At 37.8% G+C, this 26,071-nt stretch overlaps 1 protein-coding gene across 1 annotated transcript; it reads left to right on the plus strand.

The window, feature by feature from the left end:
* The first annotated feature begins 22,590 nt into the window (after positions 1–22,590).
* On the plus strand, positions 22,591–25,772 carry LOC113283576 (potassium transporter 5-like). Its single transcript, XM_026532895.1, has 7 exons — positions 22,591–22,894; positions 22,990–23,215; positions 23,315–23,617; positions 23,729–23,989; positions 24,095–24,262; positions 24,348–24,602; positions 24,674–25,772. The coding sequence occupies exons 1-7, from the start codon at positions 22,610–22,612 to the stop codon at positions 25,612–25,614; spliced, it is 2,439 nt and encodes an 812-aa protein (XP_026388680.1). The 5' UTR covers positions 22,591–22,609; the 3' UTR covers positions 25,615–25,772.
* The last annotated feature ends 299 nt before the right edge of the window (positions 25,773–26,071 follow it).

Raw genomic sequence — 26,071 nt, forward strand, 5'->3', positions numbered from 1 at the left:
TCAGAAGTTCAGAAGATTATGAAAAGGGAAATCAAAGAAAATCAGCAAAGAAATATTTTTGCTCCTCTGCATCCTTCAAGACTTGCAAGACCTCCTTATCCGTGTTCATCTCCTCAGTCAACTTAGCAATCTTGTCTTCCTTCTCCATCACGGCATCATTGGGAAAGGGTATGTTATTCTCACACGAGTTCTTGATTGCATCTATTTTCTTACGAAGCCACTTCACGTTGAAGCCAAGTCTTTCAGAATTCTCCAAGTTGAACTCTCAATCAAAGAGTACATCTGGAGTCACAGTATTTCTGTCCCTAACGCATATATCACTTACAACACGCAAGATGCCATTTACTTGCATTGTTAAAGCATAAGCGCGTCCAGGGTCTCTGGTAACAATGATGTGACCAAACTTCCTCCATATCTTCTCGTACAAGCCTGCATATTCAATAGGAACGCTGAGTCCACCAACTAGTTCATGATATGGAAGTGATGCATCAAATGGAGGATCAAAAGCAACTCCCGCACTTGGATATTCATGCACCACTATACGGTTCTCAATTACTGGAGCAACTTCTACGGTCATGGCAGCAATTCCTTCAGTCTTCTCTACTTGTGGCTCGGTTTCTCCTACTATGATAAGCACATAATTGCTACATTTTATACCCATATTTATATTAGTTAGGACTCGATATTTTAGCTAATAACATTATTTTAGTGCTTTTGTAGAAAGTACAAGTGAATTCGATCACTGGAAATATAATCGGCTACATTGAAAGCTAAATGGCGTTTGCGACTACAAAGATCAATGTTGCTGCTCACTATACAAGAACCTTGAAGGTGACTGGCCTGGTATTCCTATATATCAGCATTACTCAAGGTTCAAGCCTTCTCACGTATGTGATGGGAAGCGAGGATTGTTGTTGCTTGTTCAATCAAGCTAGGCCCACTAACGGATAGTGAAAAACAACGACGTGGCTCATCCTCCTACATAACTTTGTGGCATACTTTTTTCTTCACCAAAACCATGAGATGGATTTCTTATTTCTAATGCAAGCTGGTGGTGGTGTTAAGATGGTCCGATAGTGGAGTTGTTGAATTTTACTGGAGCTCAAGCTACTCGTCCAAAATAAGAAGCTGAAGCTGGTGTCGGTTAATGGTGGATCCAGTGTTATAACCGGCAAGCGGTAAGCAGCGAAGATGGATAATGGCAACGACAGTCGTGAACGGAGGCGGAGTCGAATTTTGGTAGTGTTGTGCAAGTTTATATATGGTGGCTCGTTGGTTGCGAAATGGGTTCAAGCAGATGATGGAAGTTGGCTTGTGCAGCGACTGCAATCGGAACTCGGAGATAGACTGGATGTTGCTGGATGATTTGTATTCGAAGTGGAGATGTATGTTGATGCTGGAAGGACAGTAAAACGGTACAAGTTGCAGGCAGTGGGTTTCGAGCTGGGAAGAGAAATTAAGCTACTGGTAGTTGCGAGATTTTGAATGACAGAAAATGAAAAGGTAACTGGTGTTGTGTCCGTGAATGGAGATAAGGTTGGTTAAGGCTTGAATTTGGAAGGACCGAGTTTAGACTTGGCCTGAAATAGAAATGGAGCAGTGGTCTTGGACTGGGCTTTGATAGTTCGGGCCAAGTAGGGAATCTCTGCCGCAAAACCTATTTAGAGATTTGTGAAAAGAAACAGAAGGGGGACCAGACTGGAGGCTGCGGCTGAGAGCCGAAGAACAGAAACTGGTAAAGAAAAAGGAGGCCGGTTTTGGGAGTAGCAGCTCTGTTAGTGACAGACAAAGAGGGAGAAAAGGCTGGCGGCTGCAGAGGCAAGCAGAAGAGCAAGGGACGACGAAGACGATTCTGGTTTGGTTGTTCTTCTTTTGTTATTATTTTTGATGGGTTTTAAGAAACCCATACTCATGTTTTGCTAGATTTTCTTTGTAAATAGGGTTTTATGGATTGAAACCATTTTGGGAATTAGGTTATTTTTAATCGAATAGAATTAAGAAGCAATAGACCATTATGATTTGAATGGATTAATTTTCGAATATTGTTTATTGATATATCGAAAAATGAGTCGTTGCTCTACCGGTTTAGTAATAACCTTTGTGCGTAATTGTTAGGTTCATAAAATATGTTTATCTTATTATTTGATGATTCATGCTTGGTTAATTTCTTTGATAGGTTATACTTAGAAAAGCCAAACAATATTTGTGAGTTTGAATTTAGTTTCGTATAACTTTCTCGCTAACACAATTTGATGGTGCTTGCTTGGGTTTAATCCTTTGATGTGCCATGCTTAGGGTGTCTCATTGATATTTGCGACTCTAATACATATAATAGGTGGTGTCGATAGAACGGACAATAAATATATGTTCGTAATTATGTTTCATTTCAGTAATTAAATAGAAGTAGTGGTGGATGCTATGAAACCCCGGTTACCGACTTTCTCATTGAATTCATTTTATTAATTTAGTTAATTTTATTTGTTTTTATTCTTTCAGAAAAATCCAAAAACATCATTGTCGGTTAGTCGATTGAGAATATTGATTACAGTATTTCCACCGCTTCTCATGGGAACGACCCGTACTTGCCTCTGTCTATTAGTTAGACGACGTGCGATTGCGGTTATTACATATAGGGTTCTCCAAGAATCCTTAACATATCAAAGAAACAACTGGGGACTTTATGGTGTTAGGTAACAGCTTACAATTCTTGTTCTTCCTTCTCCACCGTGAATGACTCTTTTTGCTTTTGAGAAGTTTACTTCGATTTGAGGTCTCACAGTACGACCGTCCTGCAAAAGAAAATTGATGCGATAATCAAAAGCACTTATTTTAATCTTATGAATAATATGTGAAATATACATACTGGTGAACGTCCTGGAGATGCCTTTCGCTTATCGCCGCCAGAGATGTGTTTCAATCTTAGTCGAGAAGCAATCATATCAGCAGAAGGAGGCTCTTTCACTAAAGGTTGGCCAACCATTACAAAATCGTGTAAACGATCAAGATGTTGATCCTATAAGTCTATGTAACCTGGAGTTACATATGTGATTCGTTCAGAACAAGAAAACCAGTAAGAACCTCTTTCCACACGTGTGCGATCTAAACAGGTCTTAAGTTGTTCCACTGATGGTTTGCTTCTTCGAAAAGTTGGAACGCATTGATCCATACCCATCTGACGAGCTGCTCTATCGATGTTGTATTCCTCTACTGAAAAGTCTCCATATATTGCTGATATCAAGTGACCTGGAGCACAACTCAACATGAAGGATCTTTCGCCATCGTTCAAGTCAACACCAGATTTCAAAGTCATACTTTCTTCAGTATTGAAAGTTTTCAACTGAGAAACATAAGAAGGAACTAGCACCCAGGGAAGAAAATTAAACTCGATTCATTGTCTAACACATCGATGAGATGTGTTTTGCATTGAGGTTGCTTTGTAGACCAGCGTATAATCCTTGCATTATCCTTCTCAGGAAAAATACGACGAGAATTAGCAGCATTCAACCCTTGCAAGATATTACGAGGAATAGGTGCATAATTCTTGAAGTGCTCCCACATCAAGGCCTGTAGAAACATCGTATTGGCGTATCATTCAATCTTCATAAAGCCATTCGAAACGCTGGAGTCTATAACCAAGGAGTACAGGTTAGAGTACAAAGAACCCAAGAATAGACTACCTATGGGAAGTTGTTCACCTTGAGCCATCTTAATGGAAAAATGGATTACAAACGTCTTTAGCAAAGTTCCGAGGTCTTCAAACACGTCCCTGGACATCCATTAACACAAGAAAGCAACAATAGATAACATACCGTCAGGTTTGTCAAGAGGGGTATCTCGTGGCCACCAGTGTGTTAACCAGTGGGCGTAACAACCTTCGCCAGATGTCTTATTAATTCTCTCCATCTCGACTGTCAATATGTTGGAAACTGCTGTCTCCCCTGCTGAAAGCTCTTCAGGAAAGTTACCCATGATTGGGAGGTGCAACAAAGCAACTACATCCTCCAAAGTAATAGTAAACTTTCCCCATCTGCATATGAAGGTATGATTTTGAATGCACCAGCGAGCAAGTAGATCTACAATACCTCGCGCATCATGGAAAATGAACAAATCTCCGGGTGCTTGGATAGCCATGGTCACCTGTGCTCTATCCAACATGGCACCAACACGAGGAAAACCCAGCATATCTCTCCCCCACCCAGAGAATTTTTCTAAAGGTCGTCGAGAAAACTATAATTTTATAATCGACGCAATAAAAAGTCCCCGTTCAAGACAAAATCGAATAGCTACTCGAGGAGTCACTAATTTTTTCTGAACAACGTCTCTGGGGTTTATCAGAAGGCGAAATGCTGGAGATTGAAGACGTTTTTCAGTTCCTTGCTGAACCGCGAAAAATGCATCATCTATATTTGGAACTTTTTTGAGCCCAGGAGTTTCTTCTTCTTCACCAGCGGAGGTCTCATCCATACACATATCGTCTCTGGAGGCATCATTTTCCTGGGAGCCAGACATCTTTGCAAAGTAGCTGTAATGTGTGCAAACATTATTTCAGAATATTGTCATACAAGACGCAAACTTCGACAATATGATGGATCTACACAATCTGAATACAAAATATTCATGCAGGTATCTACAAAAATGGTAATCCTTAACTCTTACCTCTTTACAATTCCACTAGCAGTAATTGTGATATAAGAGTTAACACTCCGAAATTAGTTCGTTCTTTGAAACATCCAATAACGAACAAAGCCTTATCATTTGAAAATTGAAACCCGATTTTTCATAAAATCATGAACATAATTTTCATAGTATAAAACATCTACAACTGAGCTATGAAACTTACACCAAGACAATATTTCATAAATAAATTGTCTAAGTTCAAAGGTAACTCAAAACCTATGTTTTGATTTTGCGAAACAATGATTAACGTGAATAATTCACGAAATTTTTTCAAAAACTCTTATTTACTCATGTAAATAAATATATGGCATTATATATGTCACGGTTTCACATTAAAAAAATTCTCTTTTCGTTCGTACGAGCATTTTTCTTTGAAACGAAGGTTTATTTCGGTCATGTGAAAAGTTCATACCTTTTAAGATAAAGTTTTGGTTTTCATGAAATCTCATAAACGAAATTTTATCACTGGACACAGGTCTATTTCAAAAAGAAAAATCTCTCAAGCTAGGGGTTATTACTAGTCTATCGAACTAACGATCGAACGAACATATGTTTAATAAAAATAGGGTTTTTTTTACAAAACTCACACTCATATATACATATGTAGAAAATTTTAATATGATCAAAGCATGAAGAATTCATGAATAAATCATGAAACTTCTGGAAAAAAAATTGCGTACCTGTCGGTGGCGCACGGTGATCGGACGGCCGACGACGGTGATTTCCGGCGAATTTTCCTGCTCTCTTCTGCTGCTGACGTGAAGGGAGGAAGAAGATGAAGGTGGTGGTCGGACGTGTGAGGAGAAATAAAATAAAAAAAGGAATTAATTCCCTTTTATATCAATTTTTATTTCCAAAACCTAATTTCACAAGGATTTCCTTTTCGGGCCGGGCCCGTAAATTCTAATTCGATCAAGGTCCCATCACCAAACCAGCGGCTCAACACCAATTTATGCTCATTAGACGATGCTATATCATGCCACTGGGATCTTCGTTCTAGTCATGGTCCCCTCGCACAATCGAAAATCCGGTAACGTCTTATCTTATCTTACGGCTAAGTTCAATTACTTATTTCGTTCATAACTGGAAAACCACCATTCAGTGCTGACTGAGGAACATGATTTTTCCTCACTAAGCAGGGGACTTAATATAGATGGTGGATTTTCGACAAAGGCTAAAATCATAAAACCATAATTGTAGTACTCCTTATCCAACAATCAGATGAGTGTTGAGACTCATGTCTCTCGTCGAAAGCATGAAAGCTCATGCCAAAAAATCTCTGACTGAGAATGTTGTCTCTCAGAGTATATGTAGGTGTGTAGTCTCTCAGCTGAGGCAACGTCACATCTCATGAATAATGAGAAATTTCGGTAATTACTTCTATATAGAATCGAAAGATTGTACCGCTCCTAGAAAGCTTGCCTGCTAGTATAGAACAATAACGTCTTCAGGATGCAACAAGGTTTTCCCTGACTATTAAAAGGAGATATGACGTTTCAACAAGCTCATATTTCTCAATTCTCAGATAATTAATGCTCCTAGAAGCATGCCTGCTAGTATAGAGCCATTAGTTAATTATCTCTAATCGTTAACTGAATATTCAGCAAAATTCTACAATTCTTCGTAATATTTCGTCACTTCAATTCGTGGTTCTTCCCAGCAGAATTCCACGGATTAGTGATAAATGTTTAACGAACAGTCATCTGAGCCGCTATTGAGTAATCCTAGACCAAAATGGTTCAAGTGTACTCAGCAATAATGCACAAACGAGCACCTGAATGCGCAAACGAGCATTCCAAAACACGAAGGAACGATTAACCTATGCAAAATAGGAAGAAAAATAATAATAATAAAATATTAACAAAGGCGCTAGGGGACTGGGCCCAGCGACCGACCAGTCACGCCATGGCCAGTCCCACGCCCAATTCTATATTTTATTATACTTTGTTATTTTTCCCTGATCTCATGAAAACCTCTTCGTTCGAGCAAATCTCCTTCGTATCAAGGAAACTCCCCAGTCTCATGGTGTTTCCTCGCATCAAAGAAATAAAATAATTAGGAAAGGTGTCGTGGGACCAGGCTCACTAGACGGCCGGCCACGCCCTAGCCGTGGCCGGTCCCACACCTCATGGTTCCTTATTATTTTGTTATTTCTCTCATCCCACGAAAATTCCCTGATTTCATGATATTTCCCTAAACTCATGAAAATTATGTAAACTTAGGGAGAAAACGCACGGCACCGGACTCATTGGCCGGTCGGCCATGCCCTAGCCGTGGCTGGTCCCACACGCTCTTGTCTCATTATTTTAATATTATTTATTTCCCTCATCCCATGGAAACTCCTTACTTTCAGCAAACTCCTTGAATTCATGAAATTTCTCTCAAGTCATGAAAATAATATAAAATTAGGGAAACTCGTGGGACCGGGCCCTAACCGGCCGGTCATGCCCTAGCCAGTCCCACACGCCCCTTATTTTATTATTCTTATTTTTTATGTCTCTCTCATCTCATGGAAACTCCTTGATTTCAAAAAATTCCTTGGTTTTAACAAACTCCTTGATTTTATGATATTTCCCGAAAATCATGAAAAATATTATAAAATTAGGAAAAGTGCCTTGAGACCGGGCTCTTTGACCGGCCGGCCATGCCTTGGCCATAGCCGGTCTCACACTTCATGATTCCTTCATTATTTTATTATTTATTCCTTCATCTCATGAAGTTTTCCTGGTTTCAGCAAAAATCCCCGATTTCTTCATATTTTCTCAAAATGTTGCTCAAACGCGCACCAGAAAATATCGAAACTCTCAGGACTGAGACACAGACATTATGGTGACACGAGCATGTATCCTTGGAAATAATACGGCCTTGAGGCTTGCAAAAAGTCGGTCCCACGTGTTTTAACAATTTTGACCTAATTTGCTCAATCGCTCATATTGGGTCCAAACTCTTATAGAACAACTTGGAGTTTTCTCAAATGACCATCAGCTGGTCCCATGATCACCAAGGGCCGGTCTCATGCCCCCTTGGTCGGTCCCTCATCTCTCCATAATCAGGTTTTACTACCTAACGCTCACATGAGCATTATTTTAATAAATGATGAAACCAACATTTAATCATCCTTTCGCCAGGTCTTCAAGAGACTTTGGTATCTTGCTCACTTGAGCATATGGGCGCTACATGGTCGATTCATCATCCCATGTAGCCGGTCCCTCCTTCATTTCATGAATGATTTTCAATAAATCATCAATTTATCATCAATTCAGCAGTTGATCAAAATTAGGGTTTCGAATCCAAGGTTCAAAATTCCAGATTCAAACGCTAATAATTTTATGTTGATCCCATGATCAACACCCTAATTAATTATACTCGGTTCAGCTGCCAGTATTTTAAATTTATCTTGGTCATGTTACCAATGATTCCTCAAACGAGCAACATTTGTTCAAATGAGCAACATCTGCTCACACCAAAGAATATTGGTTCAACTATTAATATTCAACAATTCATCAAATTGGAAATATATGCTCAGATGAGCAATATTTGCTCAGATCAAGGGATATTGGTTCAACTATCAATATTCAACGACTCAGAACAATATTTGTTCATTTTAGCTATCAACATTTATTCGATAATGTATTTTTGTCTCAGCAGAAATGTTCAATTCATGAGTCTCAGAACATTCGCAAATCACGTTCGACTTAGCAATACAAGGACTCATCATCCCATATAGTCAGCAACTGACTCCAGGAGATGTAAATCATGTCACATGGGAGGATATTAACTAGGGTTTTGGTCTGGCGGTCTACGGAACGTGTGTTCATGCACACGATGGGAATGTGAGAAAGTCGTGCAATCAGTTGAAAGAGTTAGCAAAGTAGTGGATGAAAAATCAACCAAGTCTCCGCACGATGAGCAACTGGTTTTGACACGACTTCCCACTTCCCCACTCTTTGACTTCAACAACTCTCACACTTCATGGGATCAAGGTGTTTACAATTCCAGCAATATAAATATATCTTTGAATCCTGATTGAAACAGACAAGAATTTCTCGACAAGTTCATACAGACAATCTTTCTTCTACATGAACTCATCGTCTGAGCAATCACTCTCAACTGAGTAAATTCGATCATTCAGAACTTTCTTACGCAGAAAACACAACACACCTAAAATATCGATCACCATTGATCTCACACATTTCTCAGCTTCCCTCCTACAGATCGACCCATCCTCTCTTGTGGCCGAATTGACTTTGGAACGGCAATTGTCTTGGTTTAGGCCGGAGTCCTACAGATTGATCTCTCGAACTTAAAGCACTCCCTTCTTGCAGTGCATCTGTGTAAGGTTGAGCATTTGCTCGGTTCAAGGAGTCTCCTCCGTACGGTCATCTCCTCGATACCGTAAAAACCAGCAAATCGTTTTTCCCCATCTACAGTTTTGACAACTAAATTTGACAAGAAGCTTGAGATAGCAACACTTGTGAGTTCGACCAAGCAATGATCTAACAATATTGGTGGTCTGGCTTTTAGGGAACTTGATAAACTAATTCTTGCTTTACTGACCAAGTTATCTTGGAGAGTTTGTACAAAATCCAGTAGTCTTATGGTTCAAATTCTTAGCAGCATGTACTTCAAGGATGGTGACATTTTACACATGTATATTGAAGCCAAAAATTGCTCCTACACGTGGAATGAGATCAATAAAGGCTTGTAGGTGGTGCAACAGAATTATTTTATGGAAGTCAATAATGGAAGGAAACCAAAAATTTGGTTGGATAAGTGGATATTAGGTCATGCACATCCTCCAGTTCCCATAAATGATACTTTCAGATTTTATGAAGATGTAGCTAAACTTGTTTTCCCTGACAGCAATTAACTCATGGAACTATAATCTTCTTGATCATCTCTTTGATGAAGTTACTTCAAGAAAAATACATGAAATGATATTGGATACTTCTAAAGATGGTATTATGGTCTGGATGCCTGCTAGAGACGAAAAGTTCTCAGTCAAAAGCACCTACAAGTTGCTTACTAAGTGTAATAGAGAAACCATTATCAATGGTAGAAACATTACACCTATGGTACAAAATTCTTTGTGGAAAAGAAATGTGGCTCATAGAATCATACTTTTTTCTTGGAAATGTATCTGTGAGATACTTCCTACAAGAACCATAATTACCATCTATAATAACAGTATGGATACTAAGTGTGGCTGATGTGGTCGAGTTGAAGAAACTATCGAACATGTTCTTATGGAATGCAGGCATGCTACGGAAGTTTGGAGAGGGGTAAATGTCAACATACACGCAATTAGAGACAACTACAACAGTGTGTCTGAATAATTGGCTATCTGGTTTTGATGGTAATTCTACATATGAGAAATGGTTATTCACGCTTATGATAGGTGATTGGTATCTATGGAAGGATAAATGTGATGTTGTTTTCCAAGGAGTCTTTTTAAATCTTCTTAAATTTGTGCATAAAATTAATTATCATCTAGCTTCACATATGTATGATTTCACCACTTGGTTCTTATACTAGCCCCAATATGGTTTCTCATTAGTGTCCTCCTTCTCCTGGCATCATTAAGATTAATGCAGATGTTTTTTTTGACCATTTCAAAAATGAACTTGGTACTGGTCTAATTATTCATAATCATGCAGGTGTCTATGGAGGAATCAGTGGGAGTTATTTACATGGAATCATAAATATTGAAGCAGGAGAGTGTATGGCAGTACAAGAGGCTTTAACTTAGGAAAACGAAAAGCAGCAGCTTATAAAGGTTTATATTGAGGCAGATGCTAAAGTGGTCATTCAATCCATCACAAACAACACTCTCCTCATTCAGTGGGAAAACAGAAACTCTTAAAGGAAATAAGACATTTAATTTTCAGTTTTAGTTATTGTAGGTTTACTTATGTTAGTTGTGATGATAATCAGGTAACGCATGTAGTTTCTAAATCGGTAAGGAGTTGAATATTATGAACTTATCTGCTGAAATATGTAGTCTTCTGGCAAAAAACAACAATTTCCTTTCAACTTAAGCAATAAAATTCTATTCTATAAAGAAAAAGATGTTTGATATACCATTATTCACTCGCTTTGTTTGTTTTCAATTTTGATATGGCTCCGATGGGTCCTATTCTTCTTAGTGATTTGCATATTAATGATTCATCCCATTGTCAATCTCATAGTCCACTGCAAAATAAAAAGAAAAACCTATTTACAACAAGCCGAAAATATAGAACACGCAATTGGGAGATATGAATCAATATTCCCATCCTTAGAGTTATGCTAAGGGGTTTTTTTTTTTGGAGGCGAAAATACTAACATATCCGTAAAAAAAAAAAAACTAAATCAAGCCTAAATATATTCTTTTCATTCCCATTCCCTTTTAAATTCTCTTCTCCTTTTCTGCCGGCTCCTCTCTTTAAGAACGATTTTTTCTCCATCATCGATTTCAACACGGTTTCATCGTTACTATCAAAAATTCTTCGACGATCAATCGATTATATAAGCATGACTCCTCAAAAGAAACCTAATCATCAATAATTTTTGTTTTAAAATAACTCGTTTACGTTAGAATAAAAATTATAACTGAAATTTTCCAGTTTTAGTCAATACCGGCGTTGTATTCATCATGAATACAACGCCGATTTTGAGTACCAGCACAATTTTAGTATGAACACCATGCCGTTTTACTATGACGACGTTGTGTTTAGTATGAATACCATGCCGAATTTAGATTCCGGCATGCTTGATAGAAATCTATCAATGCCGCCATGCTGATTAGGTCCCTGTCGGCATGGTATTCATATTTTTACCATGTCGACATTGAGTTTTTTCAGGTGTAATAAAGGCGAATTCAATGAAAAAATAATCAAATTTCAATACATTAATACCTGTACATGAGTAAACTTGTATGATCAGCTTGTTTACTTTCCTAGATTGGTTCTTCGCCTAAACCTTTGTGATCATACATATTGTTGCATCAACAAGTTCAATAATAACGATTTATACCAATCATTATCAAACTAATCTATTAATTTAACTAAATATGATTAATTACTAATATAATTAGTGAGTGCAAATTATGACTTACATAAAATATATGTATAGGGGTATCTGCGAATTACTGTTTAAATCCTCATTCTATCTTATTAGTGTATCCCTAATTATTTTGTATATCCCCTAATTGCACGTTCAAAATATACAAATACAACTATTGTGTTTTTTTTTCACATTTTTATACAGTAGAAATATTAAAACAACTTATTATTGCAGCTGCTCCTTGCATGCAGGGTTCTGGATTCTTAGACTAGTACAGATTAGGTCAATTTAACAGGGGTGTATTGGATTAGGATTTAGATAGATATCTAACAATCCTAAAAACTCTTAGGTATTCAACTAGGATATGTCAGGATTCATTAAATATCTGAGGTACTCAATTAGGATATGTTAGGAATCTTTAAATATCCGAGGTATTAAATTCAATTAAGATTTCTTAGGATGGTTGAGGAGAAGGATATATCAGGATTGTTATGGATATTTGTATGCAAATTATGCATATTAATATCTCATTATAATCTCAACCCAAACCACAAGAGTTACACAGATTGTAGTGGACAATTTTTTTTCTTTTTTTTGTCACATCATACTACGTCTTTTCCCCCACCACTACCATACAACACCAACCAACACTAGCACCACCATCGCCACCGACAACCACTCACCACCACCACTACTAACCACCACCATCGCCACCACACACCACCAACACTAGCGCCACCACCACCAACCACCACCACTGTCGACACCGACCACCACCAACAACCACCACCTCCTCCACCACAAATACCACATACCACCAGCCCCACACACCACCACCATCACCTCAATTTTATTGATGAGTTTTTTTTTGAAAGAGAAAAATGATCTTCACTTCTTATAAATCTAAATTAATCTTAACTCAATCCAATATGATCAAAAATTATATATCTATAAGAATCTATAAGATTCATTTAAGAAACCTTATAAATCTGCTAGATTCAGGTAAACTAGTATCTGTTTTTATCCATATAAATCCTGATCCAATACACCCGTGTAAATGTCTGAGTGAATTCTAACATAAGATGCTAAATAAGTCATTACAATCCAAAGCAAAAACACAAAAATTAGCTTGATGTGGACAAAGAATATCCTAATACACCGATGCCAATACACTACCACATTATCAAACTGCTGAAGGCAACTTCTTCCTACAGTGATTTGGGTGTGCAAACAAATTAATGTCTTGTACGCAATACGTAAAACCCTAGATTAAACGAGTAGAGTTTTGCAGTTTCTACCTAAAAACAAAATTTGGGTTTATTTGATTTGAATGCGAATTTTTTTATTATTAAAAATTCTTTTTGTAAGAACACGATAAATTCATGGGAAGTGTTGGCTTGTCCGTTTGATTAAGTTGCTCTTGTAGATACCAAAAACCACACACGACGCGTGGCGCCAAATGAAGGCCGGAGTAATATAACATCCCTAGGATAGTCTACATAGTATTTTAGCTTAGTTTCCTTGATTTGTAAGTAAAGGACATTTACGTAGTTTCGACCTATTGATCCTAGTATTTAAAGGAAAAAGCAAGAGAGAGAAAGGGATCAGATTTATTTTTCCCTAACTTCATCTTCTTCCCAAAAACTAGATCCAGAAGAGCTCCAAAAACTCATTAATGGAGTCTCATCTTGTAAATCAATTATTCATAGTAAAATCCATGGATGTAGATCCACTCAAAGATCGAACCATGTAAAATTTGTGTGTTTCTTTTATATTTTTAGCACTTCACATCATCATTTAATGTTCAAAGAAGCTAGATCTAGAAATTGTTGTATGGCTTGAAGATAAAATGAGTCAAGAACAAGGGAATAACAAATTGGGTGTAACTATGGATTTTCCGAAGTTACATTTTGGCGCTAGAAACAGGGAGTCGAAAGGATTTATCCTTGACAAAAAACAGATCTGCAAAGAATGATTAAATTCCTTGTGATACTTCGTCAAACTTTAGAGAAATCATTACCAGGAAGATTGAAAAACAGTACAAATACTATGGTGTTCATTTCGCAAACTAGAGGCAGAACAGTTTGTGAAAAATGGTGTATACTAGCAGCAGAACACGGGTTCGGGTCTCACTTCGGGCAGGGTTTTTGCTTTTTTGTTCACATACCGTAAACACTCCCTTCGTGGAACTAAAGCTACTTTGTGGAACTTAAAGCTACTTAGTGGGATGAAATCTACTTCGTGGAACTAAAGTTATTACGTGGAACTTAAAGCTACTTCGTGGAACCAAAGTTATTTCGTGGGATTTAAAAGCTACTTCGTGGGACCAAGTGGAACCAAAGCTATTTCGTGGAACTTAAAAGCTACTTCGTGGGACTTTCGTGGGACTTTTAAAGCTACTTCGTGGGAGGCCAAAGGTGTTGGGAAAACCAACACCAGCAAAACCTACTTCGTGGGAGGCCAAAGATTTGGGGAAACCAACACCAGCAAAACCTACTTCGTCATCCACCTTCAGCAGAAATAAATCCTTATCTCGTCAACTAACCCATGAGAGATACAACCAAAAGGATGTGTTCAACGAAGACGAATTTATGGCTTACTTGCCCAGCATTTGGTTAGAAATAACGAAGGAAGACTCGGGGTTCAACTACTTCGGAGGCAAACATTCAGCTAAAGAGCCGTGATGCTCAATAAATTTGTCGAAGCTAAACGAAAGATAGGGAAAATGGAAGGGAATACGACGGAAAGGGGTGAAATCAATCGATTCATAAAATGAGAGATAGGGAAAATGGAAGTGAAGACGACGGAAAGGGGTGAAATCAATTGATCCGCAAAACGAAAGATAGAGAAAGAAAATGAGTTACAAGACAGACCATTGTATAAATGGAGGTATGAATCTCTACCCTTTACTTGCAGGGAAGGAAGTACAAGAAATCCAGTGACCCAATGAGTACCAAGCTACGATCTGTGATTATTTAACAAAGGAGGGTTCAAACAAAGAGAATTCAGTTCGTATGGCATTATGGAGTTCGTAGCATCAGAAGAAACACACGAAACAGGATTGAAAGTGCCTTTCAACATGAACGAACGCAGGAGAAGCAATTATACGAAGAAGAAATCGTACAACTTCGTAGATCAACTCGACCAAGGACTCGTGAATATACTACTTCGTCAGTCAGGAAGTCCAACTCAGTCGACGAGGAGAACAGATTTGGTTCGTCATTAATCTCATCAAAGCAACCAAAGGAGCTAGTTTCATGAACCACTGGCAAGTCAGGAAAAATACGGAGTATTCTCACCTTAATATCTCTAAATTTATTAATTGCTAAAACGAAATTCACCAGAGATGGAAGAGAATGTCGATGAAGACGACGGAATCAGCTCACGAGGAGATGGAAGAGAATGACGATGAAGACAACAGAATCAACTCACAAGGAGATGAAAGACAATGTCGATGAAGACGACGTGATATTAGAACAGCTGAGAGAGACGCTTCGTCAAGAAAGAGAACGAGAACGAGATCTAGTGGGACAACACGTTAGATTGGCAAGACAAGACGACACGCCGACGCTGCAAAACCGCAAACTTGAGGAAGAGAGAGCAACTAGCGATGCGCGAGGAGGTACGGATTCGGGAGCAAAAACGGTTTCATCGGGAAGAAGAAACTTACGTTAAAGGGACAATACATACGAAGATAACGGAAACGAATAAAGGACAAAGAAGGATGCGACGAAGTGGACGAAAGGATGATTATAGTGCCAAAGAGGAAACGCGCAAAGTCGTTGATGTGATAAATCATTGACGAAGGGAAGGAATCAGCTCCAACCCAGCAAACACACTAACTCCAACCCAGTAAAGTGGCTCACTTAGATACTACACGAAGTACAATACAACTTCAAGGTTCACAAATAAAGCCGCAAAAGGAGTGAAATCAAAAGACAAATAAGAAAAGAAGTAATTCAAGTCCAGCAAGGCAAAATGAGACCTCAAAACAAGCAAGTAAGGCCTCGCATTAGGAGGCAAAATAAGATCCATGACGGTTTCAGAGAAACCTTAAACCCTTCGCCTAGGAAGGCTAGGAATCCTCGGCGTGCATCCTAGTTCGCACGAAAGTGTAAGAGGAAAAGTCCTAACGCATGTCGTGAACAACTCTCATAAAGGAAGTTAGGGGCAATGATAAGACCTATCCGCTGAGGGTCCCTTTTATGATGGCCTTCGGTAAAGGGTATAAAGTTATGACCAGGGAGCCGACGTATTCGGTTGAGCTGCGGGTGCCTGGGACGTCTGGAGTGTTACCGGCCATGTCCGTATGGCAAGTCCTGGCTTCGATGCACTCGTTACCAAAAAAACCCACCTAGGGTGTGACTTCGTAACCAATAGCCATATCGTCGAAAGGGATAAGAAGTCACGAAAATAACTGACTGTCGTAATAACTGGATGGGAGGAGACCAACATGCATGTTAGGGTTAACCTCATTTAAGGGGAAATCAGGGGGAACATAACCCTCCAGATTAGGGACATGTGTGACTAAAAAAGACGGCAATATCATGGGGCTATTATTCATGGAAATAGTTAGGCCTATCGTATTGTCGCAAAGTAAGACCTCAGTAGAGAATGTTAAGGCGAGGTTGATGGATCGTTATTCGCAAGAGTAATGAGCGCCTGAGACTTCGTCGAATTAAGACCCTTAATGAGAGGGTGGGGCGCGATAAGAACCTTAATTAGGAGGAACAATAAGACCTCTTATATCCACATACGAGTAGAAGACAACAAAAACCTTACCCGTAATAGTTTACAACACCAAAATATGTTCAAGAGGCAAAAGAAAAGAAAGAAAGAAAGAAAACAAAAGCAAAAGAAAAGAAAGAAAGAAAACAAAGTGAAGAAATATGATTATCAAGTAATACACTCCAAGGCAATAAAGCGATGCAATGCACGAGCTAAAGTTGAACGGAGACATGTATGAAGCGAACTTGGGTCAAAAGCGAAATCGACGGGACAAAGAAAATGAGCATGCAAAGAGCCATGAACGAGCGAAGATCAATGGATGAACGAAGAACCAAAACCATGTAACGAGGAACCAAAAACAACACGAAGCAAGATCGATACCTTCAATACTTAATGAATGTAAGGCATTAATCTAAACAAGGGCAGAGGCAAGAAAGGAGCCTCATATGGCTTTTCTTTCGGATAGCTTAAGTTCCTTCATCTACCCAAGCAAAAGGAGGCACACACGTACGGGTAAATGCATATTATACACTTCGTACGATTTTTTTTTCAAAATATATGGATTTGATATGAATCAAAGGTCGTTAAGCTACAACGAGGCAAGATAAGAACAAGAAGCGATACGATCAACTCCTCACCAAAGGCAACATCAACACGAGGTTATCATTGGAAAAGCTCGGACTCACACATACAATGAACTTCGCACAAGAACGAAGAAGAGGAAGCTTGGAAGAAAATCATCAAAACCAACTTTCACGATTAAAGCTCGTTAACAATGAGTGAATTGAGGGAGTATCAGGAGGAATACATGGCCTTGGAGGAAAAGCAGAGGAAAGATTAGCGAGGTTATGCTGATCCCGACAAAAGAAGGAACTTCTCGGCTCTTACCAAGAACGATACGCGCTGTGGAAGACGACTTAAAATACGAGAAAGGGGAGCCGTCGAACGTAATCTCTACGAAGTTGGTAGCTGCGTCAAGTGGAGATCAAGAACGGATTGATCAAAATCTTAGGAATGAGGATTCAAGACGAAGGAATTATGATCCACGAAATAACAACGCGGGATACCAGCAAAGGAATTACGAATCAAACGCCGAAGGAGCGATTAGCGAAACGAAAGAAAGAGATACAAACTCGGAAGCAATAACGATTTCGTCCCAAAGGAGAATCATGCCTCGAGCGAGAAGAACTAACGTGGTCTATGAATTGGCAAGCGAGATTGGAAGGGCGCGAAGCGAGATGCGGCAAAGAAATGAAGAAGAGACGAATCTGAGGAACCCCACAACAATTAAGTAGTGTCAAAGGAAAGGAAGCACGAAGTTCGAGTAGCAAGAAAAAAGATACTCTCGAAAAAGATAAATAGATGGAGCGGTTAAAAGAAGAGCTTTATCAAGAAAGACGAAGGAAAGAAGGGGCAGGGTGAGCGAAATGAACAGCAGGACTTGGAAAGAGCCATGGAAGAAAGTAAGAAGGATTTCAAGGAAAAGTAATATCGGACTCAGCAGTCAATAGCAATCGTAAAAAGGGGAACATCGAGTGGAACAACGAGCAATGCCTCAGCAAGGGAAAACGCAATAGAGTTGAGGAGGCCGCTGGAAATGATGAATAAACGTACAAGAAGTGGACCATGCAAACCTGAGATTGCAGCATTATTTTTTCTAAAGCAAATGGATAACGTTAACGAAGATATCTCGCTCAGTACATACTTCGTCAATTTTTAGCTCATTACATGTAACATGACGCTTCGCTACTTCTCACCAACATGAAGAATCAACAACCAAACATACCAGGGGAAAATCGAAGCGAAGCGATAAATGGTTCCAACAACAACTCATGATCTACAACAAGAAGGTCACAGAATGATACTTTTATTACGAAGCTTCAGAACTTCGCAACAAGATCAAGGAATGGTGCTTCTATACCACAAAGAAGCTTCGGAACTTCGCAAAAGAATAAGAGGCAAGTATATACTTTTCAAATTATTATTCTTTCGCTCGTTCAACAAAGGTCAAAGTCATCCACTCAAGCACCATACGTCTCGCTCCAAGAACTATACCAAACCGGATTTTTCCTTAAGGATCGCTCTTCAAGAAATACTCAAGGAAAAAAAGGACAAAATGTAGATATCAAAAACCACAGACGCGTGGCGCCAAATGAAGATCGAAGTAGTATAACATCCCTAAGATAGTCTACATAGCATCTTAGCTTAGTTTCCTTAATTTGTAAGTAAAAGACATTTACGTAATTTCAACCTACTGACTCTAGTATTTAAAGGAAAAAGCAAGAGAGAGAAAGGGATCAGATTTATTTTTCCCTAACTTCATCTTCTTTCCAAAAACTAGATCTATAAGAGCTCCAAAGACTCATTAATGGAGTCTCATCTTATAAATCAATTATGCATAGTAAAATCTATGGATGCAGATCTACTCAAAGATCGAATCATGTAAAATTTGCGTGTTTCTTTTATATTTTTAGCACTTCATTTCATCATTTAATGTTCAAAGAAACTAGATCTAGAAATTGTTGTATGGCTTGAAGATAAAATGAGTCAAAAACAAGGAATAACAAATTGGGTCCGGTAGTTACAGCTCTATATGCTTCTTTTTTAAATATTGGATTCATCTCTGCCTGGCATTTGATAAGGAAACGCCAAAAACTCAGTAGACATGGATTAGTAAGCTTGTTTTGAAATTGGAGTGTACAGCGACTGCTCAACAAAATTAAGAAGTGACACCAAAATTTGAATACAGTCTCCATGTGAAGTTAATTAATCCATACAAAATTAAAGCTCAAATGTGATGGGATCTTCTCAATCAACAATTTCAGGCTAAATACTATGCACCTAAATTTTCATGATAACCAAAAATTCTTGAAACGAAAACCTTGTCTAAAGTTGATTGAGCCTTTTAACACTTGATGCATGGAATGTAAACAAAACCTAGTTTGATTCAAATCTCGTATGTGTAAAGTAGGTGACATACGTTTACTCTGAAGTGGGAAAAAGAAGAATGCATATAGTCTCAAACTTAATCACGATCCACGGCCGCTGTAATTGACAATATTTTCTACCTCGACTCTTTAAGCATGCATGACACCTATGGTGAGTGCCAGAAAACGACTTTGCGAAAAGCTTCAATTGTTCTCCTTTTGTTTTGGAAAAGAGATACTAACACTTATTCTGTTTGGTCTATTTTTAGGCTAAAATGGAAAAGTGATACTATCTTTTTTTCAAGTACCCGAGGAATATATAAACTCCGCCATTTAACTACACAAAATACTACGTGGAATAACTGTGATCCAACTTGGTTCCATTACTCGTGCGTTCAACTAAACTCCAATACCACTAAATAATCTTAATTTTTCCGGTCCCAGGCTCCTAGCCTCAGACAAACTAGTTGGTTTCAGACCTCATAAGTCGTCGAGTATGTATATAGATCACCATATTGTGCTAGCTATTTATGTTTTCCATCTCAAGTTAGCCTCAACTACACTTAAAATTAAAACTAATACCGTATGAACGAGCTTCACTAGCTCTAATTATCCTAGTTGTAGTGTGGTCCATTTTATAAATCAATCTTTCGATATTATCTTCTAGAGTTGAACTAATACCCGTTAATTTGTCAAATTACAGCAAGTTGTCCAAATGCAGTTGGTTTTATACAGTCAAGAATCAAAATGGTCCTTCATAATCATTCTTAAGACACTTGCATTGAGACTTTAACACATTTTCACTAAAAGAATAATCAATCTTGGCGGCAAGAAAAAGAAAACAAAATTACATTAAGTCGACTAAGAACTGATTGATTCAGAAAAACAGAAAACCAGGATATTTGCTGAGAATGAACAAAACAAAATCATTAAGTTTTAAGTTCATATTTTGGCTGTACGCGAAACCTACACGGACACCGTTCAAAAGTCTGAAGTAATGCCCGTGTTGGTTCATCCTTGATGTAACCATCCTTCCCACGAGTTGAGTGTAAAGATCAAATCCCACTTGTTGTTTTACAAATTCGATAAAAAGAGGTAGCTAAGTTTTGTTACTGTGTGATGATCACGAGTATATTAGTAGTGGACCACTTTGATTTCTACTTTTATTGACTTCCAACTTCTTAGGAATTAGGAAACAAGTGTTACTAAAGTGGTTGAAAATTAAAAACCTAGTAATGTTTATCACCAACGAAAATAAAAATAAACTTTCAACAAATAAAAAAAGAGAAAAATATCGTTTGGTCCTTTTTTAGGTGGGTTCATGTCAGTTTGGTTCTTTAAGAAAACGCCTTTACTGTGTGGTCCATAATTATTTAAAAATATTAAACTGATAAAAGTATCCTTCCGTGTTAATTTTTACTTATTTTCTTGTAGCAGTTCATTCCAAAAATGAAGTCCATATAAAAACCTAAAAAAAACAGACTTCATTCCAGTATTGAAGTCCATATAAAAACCTAAAAAACAGACTTCATTCCACAAATGAAGTCCATATAAAAACCTAAAATAAAACAGACTTCATTCCAGAAATGAAGTTCATATAAAAAGCTAAAAAACAGACTTCATTCCAGAAATGAAGTCCATGTAAAAAACCTAAAAAAAAACAGACTTCATTCCAGAAATGAAGTCCACGTAAAAACCTAAAAAAACAGACTTCATTCCAGAAATGAAGTCTACATAAAAACCTAAAAAAACAGACTTCATTCCAGAAATGAAGTCCATATAAAAAACCCAAAAAAACATACTTCATTCCAGAAATGAAGTCCATATAAAAACCTAAAAAAACATATTTCATTCCAGAAATGAACTCCATATAAAAACATATACAAACCAGACTTCATCTCTGGAATGAACTCCATATAAAAACATCAGCAACATCATCTTCATCTTCTTCGACGTCTTCAACAGCAGCAACAAACATCATCATCACGAAAAAATATCAACAAATCATCATCAACACGAAAAACATCAACAAATCGATATTTCCAGCACGAGCAACAAACATAAATCATCATCAACATGAAAAATATCAACAAATCGAGATCTTCAACACGAACAGCAAACAAATATCTCATCATCTTCGTCTTCAACACGAGCAGAAACATCAAAAACGCATCTTCATCTTCGTCTTCAACAGTAGCAAAGAAATCAAAAACGCATCTTCATCTTCGTCGTTTTCATAATCTTTATATGATTCTTCGTCATCTTCATCTTCAACACCATCACCTTCATCAAAATCAAACACCAGCAGTAAAACCAGAGAAAGAAAATCAAGAACAGAGAAACTAGATCTGGAAAAATTAGGAGAGAGAAAACAAATCTGAAAATAAAGAGGAGAGAGAATGTAAATCTAAGAATGAGATATTTTAGTGATTTTGTCTATATATGTGTCCCCAAAAGGATATTTCTGCCACCACACAATGACATTTACATCATCTATGACATCAGCCTAGGACCAAACCATAATTTTTATGTCCAAACTATAATACTCCCTCCGTTCTTTTTTAATAGGCCAGTTTCTATAAATAAAAGTTTCAAAAAAATAGGCCAGTTTCCTAATTGGGAAAGTCAAATATTATTTTAATTTTTTGGGACCACTTTTCTCTTAACTTCTTTTGATGACAAGTGTCATGTGGACCACTTCACTTTACTTCTTTTGCTAACAAGTGTCATGGGGACCATTTCACTTCACTTCTTTTATTGACAAGTGTCATGAGGACCACTTTCAATGATTAATTCTCTTAATTTCCTTAAATTTCGCTAAAAACAAAACTGGCCTATTAAAAAAGAACGGAGGGAGTATATTTTATCAAAAAGGATCAAACAGACAGTTGACTGAGTTAACTGGACTAGACTCTCTCTAATATATTATTTCTAAGAACTATTGGTATTTCCTACTAATGGCAAAGAAGGTCTTTGTTTAGCCTACATGAGAGAATTGATTAATATTTACAACTTACACGACAAAGACACGAATTATATAGCCCGTTCGATCCCGTGTCCAAAAAGAAGAAATTAAGGTAAGGGTCACATGCATGATTCAAATCCAGGTTCGACGTATACATAATATACATTTGGACATCAAAGTAGAATTTTCTTATAAATAGGACTCTCCTTGAACCTTATTCTCTCCTAAGTTCAACCCTGTTAAGATAGAGTTGAGAAGAGAGAAAAAAATGTCAGGTAGATCATCAGATGTTGTAATAGTATTAGATGATGAATATGATCAAAGTCATAATCGAGTTCACGATGAGGATGAAAGCATTACTGTTAGTCATACTGATCAACAACTGATGATGACCAACAATAATAACGATTATGACGATGATAATGAGTTGAGGAAGCAGAATAAACGTAGTATTTCATGGCATAAATTAGGTCGTTGTGATTCACTTGAGGTTGAATCGGGCCAAGTTGGTAATAACCATCATCATCATCGACATGGTCATGCCGGATCCAAGGTACGTATATACGAGTATATACTAGTCATTTCGACGCATATTTTATAATATTCTCTCGGCGGTTCTCTTTACAATTTATTTATTTATTTACATAGTCAGTTGATTGGTCGACAATCTTGCACCTAGCTTTCCAAAGTATTGGGGTAATTTATGGAGACATCGGGACATCTCCACTATATGTGTACGCAAGTACATTCACGGACGGCATCAAGCACAATGATGACATCTTGGGTGTACTCTCTTTGATCCTCTATACAATTACTTTAATACCTGTCATCAAGTATATCTTCATCGTCTTACGTGCTACTGACAATGGCGAAGGTAACTAAAATTTCTTTTTTCTTTTCCAAAATCTAAATTTTAAACCAAACGATTGACAGATTGAGATTATAATCATACAACGTTTCTTTGTATATGCAGGAGGAACGTTTGCGCTGTACTCGTTGATATGCAGGTATGCCAAGGTTGGTTTGATACCGAGTCAACAAGCAGAGGATAGAGACGTATCAAATTACCAGTTGGAGTCACCAAATGATGGTGGTGCTCGCAGGGCTTCAAACCTGAAATCTAAGCTTGAGAATAGCTTATTTTCAAAGTACTTCCTCTTATTTGCTACCATGCTCGGTACTTCTATGGTCATTGGTGATGGTGTTCTTACACCTTGCATCTCAGTTCTATCAGCAGTTGGAGGGATAAAGGAAGCTACATCATTTATGACAGAAGGTAATTAATTAATCACGGCGCAAGACTCCCTCTTAATTTCTGATTTACCATTATGTTTGATGATATTGTTGCAGAATCATAAATATATAATTTTCTTCTTTGTAAATGCAGATAGGATTGTTTGGGTGTCAATTGCTATCTTGATTTGCTTGTTCTTGGTACAAAGGTTTGGAACAGATAAAGTCGGGTACTGTTTTGCCCCGTTGATTTGTATCTGGTTCGCGTTCATAGCTGGAGTTGGGGTTTACAATTTCTTCAAATACGATCCCAAAGTAATCAACGCATTAAACCCGAAATACATTATTGATTACTTCCGGAGGAACAAGAAACAAGCTTGGGTTTCACTAGGCGGAGTCGTTCTTGCTGTTACAGGTTAGTTATGTTTTCGATTTTGGTCCACTTTTCAGTCACAGTTTACAAATAGTACTTGAAATTTTGGTGACCATGTGATTACGAAATTTGAAATATGTTGTGCAGGAACTGAAGCATTATTTGCGGATGTTGGTCACTTCAATGTTCTATCTATTCAAATAAGTATGTGCGCAGTAACATACCCTTCTCTCGTCTTGGCGTACATCGGACAAGCTTCTTATCTTCGTCAACATAACGATCACGTTGCTAATACCTTCTACGAGTCCATTCCAGGTGAAAATTACATCTTAGACAATCCAAGACTTAAAACTTTCATCTACCATTTAGATAAACATTTGGTTATCGGTGATGTTTCCAGGATCTTTTTACTGGCCTATGTTTGTTGTGGCGGTTTGTGCTGCAATTATCGCCAGTCAGGCTATGATATCTGGGACTTTCTCCATCATTCAACAATCACTTTCGCTTGGATGTTTTCCTCGGGTTAAAGTCATCCATACATCAGCTAAGTATGCGGGACAAGTCTACATTCCAGAGGTTAATTATCTTCTCATGTTAGCTTGTGTAGCAGTCACAGCAGGATTCAGAACCACAGCAAAGATTGGGAATGCTTATGGTAAGACAAACTTGCTATACATTTTATGACATTCACAACTATGATGGAATCTAATAAGAACTTGATTGCAGGCATTGCGGTGGTGTTTGTGATGACATTAACTTCGTCATTTTTGGTGCTCATAATGATAGTGATATGGAAAACACATATACTCCTGGTCATCAGTTTCGTTCTATTAATTGGCTCAGTTGAGCTTCTCTATTTAAGTTCTGTTCTCTACAAATTCGATCAAGGAGGATATCTTCCACTAGCATTTGCTGCAGTCCTTGTTACCATAATGTATGTGTGGAATTATGTTTACCGAATGAAATACAACTACGAGCTAAACCACAAAGTTTCACCAGACAAAGTGAAGGAAATTACAGACAACACTAAATTATGTCGAATGCCGGGACTTGCTATGTTTTATTCAGAACTTGTTCATGGTATTCCACCCATCTTCGAGCACTATGTGGCAAATGTACCTGCACTGCATTCGGTTCTTGTATTTGTCTCCATAAAATCACTTCCGATAAGCAAAGTAGCAGCTGAAGATCGGTTCCTTTTCAGACGAGTCAAGCCATGTGAATTCAATGTTTTCCGATGTGTTGTCAGATATGGTTACACTGACGTCAGAAATCAACATGAATCTTTTGAGAGAATGCTAGTAGATAGCTTGAAAGGATTCATCGCAGAAGATTTATGGTTATCCGAAGTTGATTCCAAAAATGGAGTTCTTATTGGGAATCGTGGTGATCATGAAGATAATGCAGATGGTCATCACAAACCGATAATAGAAAGGCAGTACGAAGATAAGGAAGAGTTGGAGATGGTGGAGCAAGCGTGGCGTGCTGGGGTTGTTCACTTGATGGGTGAGAATGAAGTTGTCGCTCGGAAAGGTTCGGGTTTGGCTAAGAAGATTATGATAAATTATGCCTTCAACTTCTTAAGGAGAAATTTGAGACAAAGTGAGAAGGTTTTCGAAATCCCTCACAAACGTCTCCTGAAAGTTGGAATGACATATGAACTTTAGTTCATGCAGAGGTATAAACATATAAACAAGCTTGTCTATGCATGTATAACTGCTTTATTTATTTTCCATTGCCCAAGATCTTGATGTATGAAATGCTGTACAAGCTTAAAGGCTGTTGGGTAATAATTATAAGAAATGAAACTCTTTAAGAACATGAATTCTAGTTGTTAAAATATATCGTATCTTGCACGTTACGATATCCCATATCTTGTATATATTGTATAGTTATCCTGTAGTTACTCCGTTGTATTTTGTTACCTTATTTGTCGTCTGTAATCCTGTATAAGTGTATCGGGTTTCTATTTCTTCATCATCTCGCAATATACAGAAACCCTTTCATTAGATCTCTATGCCATGACAAATTATGCCATGGTATCAGAGCTAGGTAAGATTCAATAATCCACTTCCGTTGCTAATCAAAAGGAACCAGAATCAGTATCGTGATTAAGAAACAAGA

The sequence above is a fragment of the Papaver somniferum genome, chromosome 5 (genome assembly GCF_003573695.1).
Source record: "Papaver somniferum cultivar HN1 chromosome 5, ASM357369v1, whole genome shotgun sequence".
Taxonomy (NCBI): domain Eukaryota; kingdom Viridiplantae; phylum Streptophyta; class Magnoliopsida; order Ranunculales; family Papaveraceae; genus Papaver; species Papaver somniferum.

What these genes read in the sequence shown, in the direction of transcription:
- LOC113283576 (XM_026532895.1), top strand. Translation starts at nt 22,610, where the DNA reads ATGTCAGGTAGATCATCAGATGTTGTAATAGTATTAGATGATGAATAT. An exon ending in ATGGTCATGCCGGATCCAAG is followed by an intron (nt 22,895 to 22,989) that starts GTACGTATATAC and finishes TTATTTACATAG; the next exon opens with TCAGTTGATTGGTCGACAAT. An exon ending in CTTCTACGAGTCCATTCCAG is followed by an intron (nt 24,263 to 24,347) that starts GTGAAAATTACA and finishes TGATGTTTCCAG; the next exon opens with GATCTTTTTACTGGCCTATG.